Source organism: Cetorhinus maximus, chromosome 18 (assembly GCF_964194155.1).
Source record: "Cetorhinus maximus chromosome 18, sCetMax3.hap1.1, whole genome shotgun sequence".
In the NCBI taxonomy this organism is placed as follows: Eukaryota; Metazoa; Chordata; class Chondrichthyes; order Lamniformes; family Cetorhinidae; genus Cetorhinus; species Cetorhinus maximus.
Genome location: NC_135896.1, coordinates 36,795,516 through 36,810,216, shown reverse-complemented (window position 1 = coordinate 36,810,216; position 14,701 = coordinate 36,795,516). Strand labels below are relative to the sequence as shown.

Genomic DNA, 14,701 nt, shown 5'->3' with positions numbered 1-14,701 from the left:
GTGTTGTAGGTTAAACCCATAGCGCTGTTAGGGAAGGAGTTCCAGGATTTTGACCCAGCGACAGTGAAGGAATGGCAATATATTTCCAAGTCAGGATGGTGAGTGGCTTGGAGGAGAACTTCCAGGTGGTGGTGTTCTCATCTATCTGCTGCCTTTGTCCTTCTAGATGGTAGTGGTCGTGGGTTTGGAGGTGATGCCTAAGGAGCCTTGGTGAGTTTCTGCAGTGCATCTTGTAAAAGATACATACTGCTGCCATGGTTCATCAGTGGTGGAGGGAGTGAATGTTTGTGGATGTGGTGCCAATCAAATGGTCTGCTTTGTCCTGGATGGTGTCAAGCTTCTTGAGTGTTGTTGGAACTGCACTCATCCAGGCAAGCTGAGAGTATGCCATCTCGCTCCTGACTTGTGCCTTGTGGATGGTAGACAGGCTTTGGGGATTCAGGAGGTGAGTTACTCGCTGCAAGATTCCAAGCCTCTGACCTGTTCTTGTAGCTATAGTATTTCAGTGGCTAGTCCAGTTCAGTTTCTAATTAATGGTAACCTCCAGGATGTAGTTAGTGGGGGATTCAGCTATGGTAATTCCGTTGAATGTCAAGGGGTGATGGTTAGATACTCTCTTGTTGGAGATGGTAATTGTCTGGCACTTATGTGGCGCAAATGTAACTTGCCACTTGTCAGCCCAAGCCTGGTCATCTAGGTCTTGCCGCATTTGGACATGGACTGCTTCAGTGTCTGGGGAGTCACGAATGGTGCTGAACATTGTGCAATCATCAGCGAACATCCCCACTTCTGATCTTATGTTGGAAGGAAGGTCATCGATGAAGCAGCTGAAGATGATTTGGCCCAGGACACTACCCTGAGGAACTCTTGCATTGATGTCCTGGAACTGAGATGATTGACCCTCAACAACCACAACCATCCTCCTTTGTGCTAGGTATGACTCCAACCAGCAGAGAGTTTTCCCCCTGATTTCCATTGACTCTAGTTTTGTTAGGGCTTCTTGATGCGACACTCAGTCAAATGCTGCCTTGATGTCAAGGGCAGTCACTTTCACCTTACCTCTGGAGTTCAGCTCTTTTGTCCATGTTTGAATAAGGTTGTAATGAGGTCAGAAGCTGAGTGACCCTGGTGGAACCCAAACTGAGCATCAGTGAGCATGTGATTGCTAAGCAAGTGCCGTTTGATAGTACTGTTGATGACCCCTTCCATAACTTTACTGATGATGGAGAATAGACTGATTGGGCGGTAATTGGACAGGTTGGATTTGTCCTGCTTTTGTATACAGGACATACCTGGGCAATTTTCCACATAGCTGGATAGATGCCAGTGATGTAGCTGTACTGGAACAGCTTGGCTAGGGGCACAGGAAGTTCTGGAGCACAGTACTATTGCCGGAATGTTGTCAGGGCCCATAGTCTTTTCAGTATCCAATGCCTTCAGCCGTTTCTTGATATCACGTGGAGTGAATTAAATTGGCTGAAGACTTGCATCTGTGATCCTGGGGACCTCCAGAGGAGGCCGAGATGGATCATTCACTAGGCACTTCTGGCTGAAGATTGTTGCAAATGCTTCAGCCTTATCTTTTGCACTGATGTGCTGGGCACCTCCATCATTGAGGATGGGGATATTTGTGGAGCCTCCTCCTCCAGTGAGTTGTTTAATTGTCCACCACCATTCACGACTGGATCTGGCTCGACTGCAGAGTTTAGATCTGATCCATTAGTTGTGGAATCGCTTAGTTCTGTCTATCACTTGCTGCTTATGCTGTTTGGCACACAAGTGGTCCTGTGTTGTAGCTTCACCAGATTGACACTTCATTTTTAGGTATGTCTGGTGTTGCTCCTGGCATGCCCTCCTGCACTCTTCATTGAACCACAGTTGATCATCTGGCTTGGTGGTAATGGCAGAGTGGGGGATATGCCGGGCCATGAGGTTACAGATTGTGTTCAAGTACAATTCTGTTGCTGCTGGTGGGCCACAGCACCTCATGGTTGCCCAGTCTTGAGTTGCTAGATCTGTTCAAAATCTGTCCCATTTAGCACGGTGGTAGTGCCACAGAACATGATGGAGGGTATCCTCAATGTGAAGATAGGTCTCTGTCTCCACTAGGACTGTGCGGTGGTCACTCCTACCAATATAGTTGTGGACAGATGCATCTGCAGCAGGCAGGTTGATGAGGATGAAATCAAGCATGCTTTTCCCCCTTGCTGGTTCCCTCACCACCTGCCGCAGACCCGGTCTAGCAGCTATGTCCTTTAAGAGATGACCAGCTCAGTCTGTGGTGGTGCTGCCGAGTCACTCTTGGTGATGGATATTGAAGTCCCCCACCCAGAGTACATTCTACACTCTTGCCACTCTCAGTGCTCCCTCCAAGTGGTGTTCAACATGGAGGAGCACATGATTCATCAGCTGAGGGAGGTGTGGTATGTGGTAATCAGCGGAAGGTTTCCTTGCCCATGTTTGACCTGATGCCATGAAATTTCTAATCAAGTCACACACAGTGCTGACTTGGAACTATATGGCCATGTGTCAAGATCCTGGAACACCCCATCTGACAACACCATGGGCATACCTACACCTCACAGACTGCAGTGGTTCAAAAGGCAACTCACCACTGCATCCACAAGGGCATTTTTTTCTAATTCATACATGAGATGAGGGAGTTCTGGCATATCCAGCATTTACTTTTAAAAAAAAATACTTTATTCATAAAATATCTGGAAGAACATTCCAAACCATTTCAAAATCACCATCACATCAGTACAATCAGATTCAACTTTTACACATGTATCACAAGGTGCATCAATACAATCAATGAACATTACAATCATTTCAATATGGTCAATGCAGACTATCAGACAATGGTATTGCATATCCAGCATTTACCACCCAACCCTAATTGCTCTTGAGCAGGAATTGGTGAGCTACATCCATGAATACAACAGAGACCAATTAATAGTCAACCACATTTCTGTGGATCTGGAGTTATGCATAGGCCAGACTGGGTAAGGACAGCACATTTCCTTCCCTAGAGGACATTAATGAACCAGATGGGTTTTATGACAACCTGATAATTTCACAGCTATCATTACTGATATTAAGATTTTGTTCCAGATTCATTGGACTAATTGAATTTAAATTCCCAAGCTGCTATGGTATCTTTCCATCATAAGCCCAGACCTCAAGATTAGCCCAGTCCAGCAACATAATCACTGTTCTGCCCTACCCCTGAAGGATGGGCTATACATGCTGTCCTTATCAGCAATTCCCAAATCCCATGGACCAATGAAAATAAAACTCCCGGTGCTACTTCTTGTGCTTATGGTCCTATGTTTTTCAGCCGTTGGGAACAGTTTCACTTTATTTACTCTAAGCCCTTCATGGCTTTAAGATAGAAATAGATAGAAGGAATGAATGACGAACCACGTAGAAGAGAGGTTATGATATGTTGACTGAAAGTTTGGTTGGACAGACTGGTTTGGAGACACAAGTGGTGAGTTTTTTTAACCGTGATTTTCGGTGAATCACGGGCAAGATTTATAGCTTCAAGAGCTTCAAGAGTCAACCTAGCATGTTAAAAGTCCACAGCGAACCTTTCCCTCAAATAATGGAACTATGATACAGCAAGAAACGAAATGTGTCAGTTGCCGTTCGACAGTAGTTAATTGGCTGTACAAGAGATAGGACAATGATGCGTGTGCACAATTTGGGTGGGAGGAGCGGGTCGGAGACACACCTCCGGCGTGTTATTGGAAACATCTTGGAGCTCGTATGGGTCGTGAAAGAGCTTGGGTTCGCTGTGACAGGCGGCTCCAATCCGAGACATTTCAGCAGCGGCCCGCCGCAGGATTGCCATGACGAGGAAGCTTCACCTCGCGGCGGCTTCTGCAGCCCTCATTTTCACTTCGGCACTTGTGCTTCTGAAATTGCCCACCAGCTCTCGCTGGCGAAGGGCTGTCGCGGAAAGAGGTTGGGCGCCTGGCCAGCACGAGTCGCTTTTTAACTCTCGGCCGCGTGAGCTCGTGGACGAGATGGAAGAAAGAGTGGCAGAAATTATTCGTTATCAAGGAGCTGCTCGCCGACCGCAAGCTGTGTTTGTTTCCGACCCCTACCACGTTCGAGAGTCCGCCCTAGGAAGATCCGAGAGTGCTGGCGATGTCTCCGGGGTTTTGTGGGAGAGAACGGGAAGAGTTGTTGGTAATCTACTCATTGGAACTGTTGGGTGCAGTGAGTTTAGGAATATCACAGGAATTGAGTTCCTGGGCTCTGGCTACACTAAAACTGTTATCAAAGGGACACTGCAGAACGGCACTGCTGTCGCCCTGAAAGCCGTTAACAGCCAGGGCGACGAAGTAATGCGTTGCATCCAGCGTTATGGGCAAGCTAGGGATTGCTACAGACTGGCGGCTTTTAAAATTATCAAGGAAATTAGCCTGCTGCAAAAGCTGCAGCATCCGAATATCATCCAGGTAACTTTCTGAATTGTGGCACAGATTTATTTTCATTAAAATAAATAGCCCATCCTTGACAAAATTCGCGTTACCCAACTGTTTACATTTGTTATCGCGCCCGTGGAAGCATGAAAAAAAATTGCACTTATAAATAGAATTCATAGTTATAACGAATTTGCTTATGGTGCCGTCTTAATATTTAAATTTAATAAAACAGCGAGACAAGTGGCAGATATCACAGGGAATGTGATAATAGATGTTGACAAATAATTAATGGAGTATAACTATATTCGCATTATTCAGTAGTGGGGGTGGCGACAGTGCTCCTGCTTTACTCATTTAAGAATGAGCTGTGAGGTACATAACCTCATTTATCATTGCCTTAAAGATCAAGTAACACATTGCCTGCGTTCGCATTCCTTCACTTCATACAGAAAACTTTCAGGGATGATTTATGAGTTTTGCAGAAAATAAATGACCCAATCACAGAATTCCATCCCAGAAAAAAACCAGACTGACAGAATCAGAATTTAACTTATTCAGTCACTGTAAACCACTGGCTCTAATTATAAACAATTAAGTTGTAACCCTGAACATACAGAAGAAAAAAATCCAGGAATCTTGTAAAATAAAGTAGAACTTGTTTGTTATTCATTCATGGACATCACTGGCAAGGTCAGAATTTATTGCCCATCCCTAATTGCCCTTGAGAAGGTGGTGGTGATTTGCCTTCTTGAACCGCTGCAGTCCGTGTGGTGTAGGTACACCCACAGTGCTATTAGGGAGGGAGTTCCAGGATTTTGACGCAGCGACAGTGAAGAAACAGCGATATAGTTCCATATTGGGATGCTTTATGCCTTGGAGAGGAACTTGCAGGTGGTTGTGTACCCATGCGTCTGCTGCCCTCCTTTTCCCTGGGTGATAGGGGTCGCGGGTTTGGAAAGCGCTGTCAAAGGAGCCTTGCCCTATTGTTCCTATTGCAGCTTTGCTTTGCTACACTCGGGCTGGTTTGTCACAAACACTCTCCCCGTACCCACTTTGGGGAATAGTGGGGAAGAGTTGGAAGGATTGGCAGGCGGAATATCAATCTGTTGGAATTGCATCATGAACGCCCCTTCAGTAGCCAGCAAGTCCTGGAATGGGACTTGATCACGGAGCTGTTGCACTAGAGGAGCCTCTAGGTTCCTACTGAACCATAAGAGCTCCCTTACTCTGGGGGGTGTAGCACTGCAATTAACTACTTACAAACACATGAATAGTTCCTTTTTTGTCCCTCATGTTTGAACAGTGATTGGTTTTAACTGCATTATTTAATAGAAATCTTGTTGATTTATATCTCATTTGTATGTGATCATTTTTATGTGAGCAGGGCTGGTTTTAAAGGAACCTCACCTCACAACTGGTTTCAGTGGCTTCTAACAGGGCTACTGGCCAAGTGCTGGAAAATGGGATCAGAATAGATCGGTGCTTGATGGCCGCCACGGATACGGTGAGCCGAAGGGCCTGTTTCTGTGCTGTAGAACTCGATGACAAACTGGGATTAAGAGTTTCCCTGGGGGGGGGGGGGCGCAAATGCGCCTGACAATGCGTTAGTTTGCTGAGGTGAAATTCCGCCCAAGTTTCCACGCAAAGTCATTCGCATCATGCCAACTTAAAATCCCCCCATGAATAAATGAAACCAAGCAACATAATCGATTATTGTCTCCTGGAACAAGCCCAATAGGGTCTAAAGGTGTTTGGGTGGGATAGTGTAAAAAGGTAAATCCCATACACAGTGAGGCCGGAGACCACAAGAAGTACTTTTTACTCGGTTTCAACTAATTGATATTTCTTCAGCAGCAGGGCGGTGTCTTCCATTGACTGACGATCATTTGGTTAACATTGGATTGATGTGAACACCAATGCGTTTGAACCTGAGAATCAGACACAATCTAATGAACCTCCTCAATGAGTGCAATTGGCAGAAACTCGCTTTTCTGACCTCGGGCACGGTCAGCTTTGTGGCTGGGGGGCAGGGGAAGATGTCGAAGTAATGTGAAGTGTAGCAGATATTTGAGCATAAAGTGATTATGGACACAACTCACATACGCTTGAAATTCCACGATATTTTGCACTACTTAATTTGACTCTGCTCAGAATAAGTTGTTATTGGGCAGAAATCATACAGAAACTCCATATTTATGTGTATAAACTCTGTGCAGGCTCAGCTCTGCACCATTCTCTCTCCCTTTAAGATGCCCCTTAAGATCCCTTTAAGATGCTCCTCTTTGAACAAGTTGTTCGTTACCTGTTCTAACATCTCCTCCTTTGGCTCACTAATTTTTTTGTCTGATTTCGTTCCCGTGAAAGCCTTGGGATTTGTTTTACGATGTTTAAAAGGCGCTATATACATGCACGTCGTTTTGTTCTGTGTCTGTCGAAGAACAACCCATAGGACTGCAGAAGTTTACCATTGTTATCTATGATGTTGACATGAAAACATTGCTTAGATATAGTTTTATTGGGTTTTACTTTTACTGGGTTTTCAGTATGTAATTCCTATTTAATTTAACCTTTCTGCCCATATAGTTATATGGTCAATGCTACTACGGTAGCTTGGAAGATGGACTTGTAATAACCGCAGTGATGGAACTGGGAAGCCCAGTGGAAATGATTCAGCTTTTGCAAACTCCCTGGGAAGAGAGATTCCGGGTAAGAAATCAAAACCTGGTTATTCATACCTTTTGGGCACTAAACTGGGCCAGATTAGGGTTACCCTGTGTGCCAGAGATCTGGAATAGACGTCTTGGAGAGAAAAATTCTCCTCTTAAACCAAAGAAGAGACACACAGGGGAATTCCACATTGCTAAACCTACTAAAAATGAGGGCAATGTGGTACCAAAAGAGACCACCAGTCCGACTGCCTGAGCGCCATTTGTACCTGTCAGTTTCACAATGTCCAGTTGAAACTGGAAGTGGAACTGGACTCACTCAGCATGTGAAGGTGAATTTATTTGTCAGGCAAACGCACTAGCACAACTCATAGGAAAATAATGCAGTGCATCCAAGTGTCCTAATATAGGACTATAGAAATTAATTTAAATATAGTCGAAACACTCACCTTACTCTTATGTTCAATGTCACATGTCCCTACAACATTGGATTGCTAATTTCCCACCGAATTTCTCATTGCCTCATAAAGAATACAACTTTCTGCTGGGCCACGATTCCCTTTGGTATCTGACCCAACCGCCCATCCTACACGCGTGAGCCTTCACTGCCAACGCCCAGCTGTCCGAATCTCCCCAGCTCAGTATTCCACTCAGAAGGGTACACTTAGCCGCTGAGCCATAGGGATGCCTAAAGCGTTTTCTCAATTTTTCATGCTAAAGCAGGACAAACCAAACCAAGTAGTACACTTGCTCACCCAAAGAAACCGTTGGCAGCACTTGAGCTCCTAGATGCCAATTGATGCCCACTACCCAGGGGTGTTTTGCAGATGTCTTCATTCCTGTATTTTCGCGGGAACACGGCTTCGGTTCCAGGAGGGTGCTGTACTATTCTGCATTGTATCTGTTGCAGATTTGCCTGAGTCTAGTGAAGCTGCTCCATTATTTAGCTCACTCGCCACTTGGGTCGGTGCTTCTGTTAGATTTCCAACCGCGTCAATTTGTCATTGTGGACGGAGAACTCAAAGTGACGGACCTGGACGATGTCAGCACGGAAGAGCTTTCCTGCAAAGCAGACAGTGATTGTGTCCTTGAGTTTCCCACCAGGAATTTCAATCTTCGATGTACTGCAGAAGGGAAGTGTCATAAAATAAACGAAAAGAGAAATCTTTACAACGCATTCAGGTATCCAAGCTGGGCATTGTCCAGAACATATTGAAAGTCAACACATTTCCAGAACAAGTTTAACTTTCGCAGTTCACTTATCATTTTAATAGTCCTTGAACTCAAGTGGTAACTCCCATCCATGTAGCAGCCTGGATTTTGTCGTCAGCAGTGAAGCAATGGCATTCACCATTGATGTTGAGGAAACGTGCCCACAAAGATCTAGTAATCTTGTGGCGTGGTTTTCCCTTTTCCCGATGGCAGTTTAAATCTGGTGCCAAGACCAGGGGATCGCCAGGTGTGTTGGAGCAGTGATGTTAGCAAGCAAATTACTTTGAAGTATTCCCACAGACAGCAAATCAGGCGCTGAATCCCTTCACTTTTTAATTTTTCGGGTAGCAAAATAAATTATTATGATTGAATTAAGATAAAAGTAGATATAGATATCAGGATGGAGAAATGTGACATTCCACAAATATAAACTTAGCTTTTCAGGGCCAGTGAGGTTGTTTATCAGTAATTATGAAGTTAATATGCCATTTAGCAACACCTCATTCAATATGATACAACTTTTTCTAGGGTTTTTGCAGTGAGATGAACAGCATAAGTATGAAAGCTCTCAGCAATTCAAATGATTTCTAAGTGATTGTAATCTGTAGGGCAGGGGGAAGGGCGGAGGTTGCTGTCTCAGCACTGCGCTCTCTGGAAAAACATAGAATCACTGACAAAAGCTTAAGGATTGCATTATTCTGCACATGTGTGGTCTCCCCAAGCTGCTGTCAGTTTCAGTGAACAAATGATAGCAAACCCTGACAGTTTTGTTGTTATTACCACTGAAAAATATGGATCATTGATTAAATTCACTTGTATTAAAGCCATGTATTACTAATCTTTTCATGTTGTGTTGTTTTGACTGTGTTTTACACATTCATATTTTTCTGTTTCCTTTTAAAAGATTTTTTTTTGCATACCTGCTGCCCTACAGTGCACCCTCTGCCTTAAGACCTCTCCTGTGTGAAATTATGAATGCAACAGGTAATTATTGCCTTTACTTGTATTTATTCCATGAGGTAACAGTAACATCAAAAATTGACTGTGACTTATATTGCCCCCAGGAGACCTACGATATGGAATTAATAAAACGTTAGAAGCTTTTGAAGAAGTGTTGTATCTTTACAAATCTGGATTGCATCGCATTAATCTTTCTCAGTCCTGGCTGGAAGGTACTGCTTTGAACTGAACATTCTTACCCCCTCCCCCAATTTATTACTCCTTCAATGGGGACAGCAAGAACCTCTCAGGTCCAAATCCTCCATGAAGCTCATCTCAGTATGACCACAGTTGTATGAATCAGCAGTATAATTCTGGCCTTCTGTAAGCATAGCACACTGGACAGACTTTGTATTGGAGTTGATGTGAACTTGTATCATTATAAATGGGCTAAATACACATTTATAACATAAAAATAACATAGATCCCAATATTTCTTATGGTGATAATTGGAGATATTTTGTGTTCAAGCATTTGATACAGCATTCTATGAATGAGATTCGCCTTGATTCACCCCATCTAAAGTAATTTATGCAACTCTTTTTAAGTACAATAAAAATAATCTGAAATGACTCAATAGGTTTTCTCTATTTTCTTTGCAATGTTTTTAGTGTATTTTCACTTTCCGTCCATCTCAGTTTTAATATTTCCGCTGCTAAGAGGACAAACAGGTAGTCTGTTTCCAGGCCAGTGTCAAATCTCTGTTTGGATGGCTACAATGAGACAAAAGGTACCATCCAGACAACACAATCCTATTTTGTCTCTGCTTTTTCTCATGCCTTTCCATATAGATGGCACAGCTTTTGTTTACCACTTTGATGCCCACTGTAACTCAGATGATGAATTGAACAATGTGGGGAAATAGAATCTGGTTTATTCATATCAAGCACTGAGTACTGATCATCCAGTAAACAGTGCTGTAGTGATACTTGTAGTTCCCTGTGTGAAATTTACCAATGTGGGAAAGAGTAAGTTTTCAATGAGTGCAGGGAATGTTTGTGGCATTAACTGACAGCGTAAGTTGGAAGCTGTGTGATTTTTCTCTCATCCCATATACATTATATATTTGCATTTAGATATCACAAAATTGTTGCATAAATTCCATAACCAATCACTAAAAATCAAATGTTCCATTTATAAAACAAATGTGTAACTTTTGGCAAAGTGTTTATTTTGTAGTAAAAGTACGTGTGTGGCAGCACAGGTACTGGTCAAGATGTAACATGCAAAGAACGCAATTTGATATGCAGACATTTAATTGCAATACATTTAATAAACCTGCCCTACCAGCCAGATAATTGCAAATACTGATATGTCTGAGCTATTCATTAATATTCTTGAAATTAAGTGAGCACAATTCAGCAGTTTCTACATTTGGAGTACCTGAATGGATTACAGTACAGAGCAATTTCAGATTTTGAATTCTGAAATTATTTATTTCAGATTTGGATGTAACTTCAGAGCTCAATTACGCCGATGCATGAAATGAAATTTGTGTAGAATATAACACGATTTATGTTACTGTCTTTCAGATTATAAGATATTTGAGGGATTTCGCATTCAAGACAATTCAGACTACAAATGTTGGCCGTCTTACAACCACCGGGGTTGTTTGCTGTCTGTCCATAATAGAGAGGAGGCTGCAGCAATCTGCCATTCTCAACAACAGTGCCAAAGCTTCATTTTTACTCAGCAGACAACATGGCTTGGTACAATTATATTGTTTTCCACTTTGGTGTTGCTGATGGCAATTGTAATAAGGGCCAATAGCTCATGAGATTAGTCCTACTGGTTAGTGCTAGCGCAAGAAATCTGATTCACTTGGAATTATGTCTGTATAAAAGTGTGGACTAATATGATAGTTGCTTTAAAATGGAATACTTTTTTTTAAAAAAAAGAGCAAATATGATAGTTTGTATACTGCTGAGGATTGGCTTTACCAAATGCAAGTGAGTTTCACAGGATGTCAGCAGAAAAGACAAAGATGGGTCTTTTGACAATATAATGGAGGCAGGAATTGAGCATGCAATTAGATAACAGTTTAATGACTCAGGACTAGAATACTTACCTTATGACTTTGTACCCAATTACTTTAATGGTCTAGCACAGTAGATTGGCAAACATAGAGCTTAAAATGAGAATTCTATGAGTAGAATAGCAGCTTTCAACACCATAAACAGAGCCAGGGGAGCCTTTGAAAGGAGTTGAAATTTCTTCCCAAATATATAGATAGAGCACTTGGGGGATGAGTGAAAAGAACATTTAATATTGATGCGAATAGCTGCTCAGTAGTATCACCTTTAGCATCGCTACAGGTTCCTACTTCATGATAATGCTAAAGATGCTGAGCTAAAAAGGTGGATAAAATTGATCTCCCAGCCTGACTTTGGAACCCGACTGATGGTTCCAAACATAAGTTGCCGATCTCAGGCAGCATTGTAATTGTAGTTTTCTGCAGCTGAGATTCCCAAGACAAAGGAAACCCAGGATAAGGGAGAAAAAACATGAAGAATGTCTGGTAACAATAACTTGCATTTATGATTCCCCGATTGGTTGTCTCTCATGGCTGCAATGTTAAAAATATTTTAATGGCCATACTATTTACTGAACTGTTTAACGTGCATGCATTGTGACATCATGAAAACATCATGTTGTGAATCTATGAAATCGTAAGCAACTAGATTTGGTTTTGGAGGTGCCAATACTGCATTAATCAGTCCTTGTAACGTGAGTCTAACCCCCAAGCGACTCATCAATTCAATGGATAGAGTTTCAATGTACTGTAAAGAGCTAAAAGTATCCAGCCATGATATTCCCATAGTTCCTTTTACAGTAGCATATATTGCACAGCAATTTCACTTGCAGCAAAACCTCCCAACTGTGTCATTGACTTATCCAAATATGCTTTAAGAAATTTAAAAAAATTAAATCAGAGATCTATGATCCATGTATTCAGCACAAAACTGAGCAATGTAAAGTGGGAGCTGTGGTCACACTGCTTCGTCAGGCTTTTCTTTTTTTTTTATTCATTCATGGGAAGTAGGCTTTGCTGGCTGGGCCAGCATTTATTGTCCATCCCTGGTTGCCCTTGAGAAGGTGGTGGTGAGCTGCCTTCTTGAACCACTGCAGTCTATGTGGTGTAGGTACACCCACAGTGCTGTTAGGAAGGGAGTTCCAGGATTTTGACCCTGCAACAGAGAAGGAACAGCGATATATTTCAACGTCAGGATGGTGACTGACTTGCAGGGGAACCTCCAGGTGGTAGTGTTCTCATTCATCTGCTGCCCTTGTCCTTCTAGGTGGTAGTGGTCGTGGGTTTGGAAGCTGCTGTCTAAGGAGCCTGCAGTGCATTTTGTAGATGGTACACATTGCTGCTACTGTGCATCAGTGGTGGAGGGAGTGAATGTTTGTAGATGTGGTGCCAATCAAGCGGACTGCTTTGTCCTGGACAGTGTCCAGCTTCTTCAGTATTGTGGGAGCTGCACTCATCCAGGCAATTGGGGAGTATTCCATCACACTCCTGACTTCTGCCTTGTAGTGGACAGGCTTTGGGGAGTCAGGAGGTGAGTTACTCGTTGCACGATTCCTAGCCTCTGACCTGCTCTTGTAGCCACAGTGTTTATATGGCTAGTCCAGTTCAGTTTCTGGCCGATGGTAACTCCCAGGATGTTAATAATGGGGGATTCAGTGATGGTAATGCCATTGAACATCAAGGGACATCTTGCATGTAGGAAGCCAGAACTCCATGCAGATGTGCTCAAATGTATTTATGGTGCAGTGACTACTGGGCCACAACAATTCTTTGATTTTCTATCAATGAAAAGAGCCAGAGGGAGTGTTGGCACTTTTCTAACTTTACAAATTAAATGGGATAATGGCTGTTCATGGTTGTATGCTTACGTTAAAGTTTTAGGTAAGGTTTATTAATTAAGATGATTGATGGCTGTAGCCAATTGCAAGGTACAACATGTTCAAGACCACCTCCTCTGAATGGTGGCCTCCGTACAGATGGCAGACTTTTGATTTTTGTAAAATTGGGAAAGTTACTATGAAGTAGCACATGAATTTTGGGAACTTAATGTTAATAACTGTAGCCTTTTTCTACAGGACGTTACCTGGTGTCATTCAGAAGCGGCACTGAGCTGGTATTGGATGTTAATTCAACCGTCTACATGAAGTCTAGTAGCTTAAGGGCACCGATGTGAAGAATCAAGATCATAAAAGTAGCTTATCTTAAAAGAAATCTGAAACTAATTATAGTTTCAAGAATTAAATGCTATTTCCGTTATTCATAAGCTGCTGTTTGATCAATTTTCCAAGAGTTTTAGACCAGAAGTCGAATGTGAGAACATTGAAGTTATACACTCTAATAATAGAAGAATGTGCTATGATCACCAGTCTGAGGATGCTTACTGAAATATTAATCAATAGTGTAAGTATTCAGGGGAATGTTTCTTAATTAGTAAAGCTGGTAGAACCAAACCAATAGTGTTGCAATAATATTTAAGACAGAGTTATATATAAATATTTTTTCAGCAGTCTAGCGTTCCTGCTTTCACATTTTCAACATGGGATAGTTGACTTGGCTACATTTGTAATCTAAGTTATTTCAGAGTTTACCTTTGAGGCAGCATCAGTTGAGATATTCACTTTAGTCGATCTGTTAATGTACTTTGTGAATTGGTGCTGAACTCTTATAGTCCCAGTTTTGATCATTTTCCTGTGCTGTGTTATGGGGGTAGCAGAAGTGCTACAATTGAACTCTACATGTCCACCTAGAGAGGACTCTGGCCCACAGTCCACAGACTCAAGTGTCTCAAGTCAGCAAGAATATAGATGCCAGTTTAGGATGGAGTTGGACTTAGCTGTGATCGATTGGCCCAGGCTCACAAATGAAGAACAGCCACATGGGGTGGAATCCTTTTGAAGTGTCAGGGGTCTCGCCTGCCAACTGGAGGGCCAGTGAGAGACCCATGCTGCCTCTTTTTGGGAAGGCCTGTGGAACGGCAAGCCAATCAGGCAGTGACGAGGCCAGCTACGGGTCTTCCCCTGGAATTAAGACCATTGGGGTGGAAGCCTCACCTACTGGCCAGTCAGAGGCTTGGCAGCTTTTGTGCTCAGCAGTGCCACTGGGAAGGCCATGGTTGCTGCTGGAAGGACAGGCACCAGAGGCCAAGGATCACAGAGTGACCCAGGCCACGGGTAAGTAATGGGTGGGGGGAGGGGGGGGTGGTTGGGAGGTCATGAGGAAAGGGGTGCAGGGGGGGTTGGCAGCAAGGGAAGGGGGTGGCTCTCAGCAGGTCACCCCCGCCCTTCTCAATGTCTGGTCCCTTGATCAGGCACTGAGTACCTTTGATCAAGGCATGCACCACCCCGCACCCTGAAGGT

At 43.1% G+C, this 14,701-nt stretch overlaps 1 protein-coding gene across 1 annotated transcript; it reads left to right on the top strand.

Annotated features, from left to right (window-relative positions):
* The first annotated feature begins 3,805 nt into the window (after window positions 1–3,805).
* LOC144693475 (extracellular tyrosine-protein kinase PKDCC-like) lies at window positions 3,806–14,492 on the top strand. Its single transcript, XM_078563334.1, has 6 exons — window positions 3,806–4,469; window positions 7,020–7,142; window positions 8,013–8,284; window positions 9,219–9,298; window positions 10,846–11,022; window positions 13,421–14,492. The coding sequence occupies exons 1-6, from the start codon at window positions 3,855–3,857 to the stop codon at window positions 13,516–13,518; spliced, it is 1,365 nt and encodes a 454-aa protein (XP_078419460.1). The 5' UTR covers window positions 3,806–3,854; the 3' UTR covers window positions 13,519–14,492.
* The last annotated feature ends 209 nt before the right edge of the window (window positions 14,493–14,701 follow it).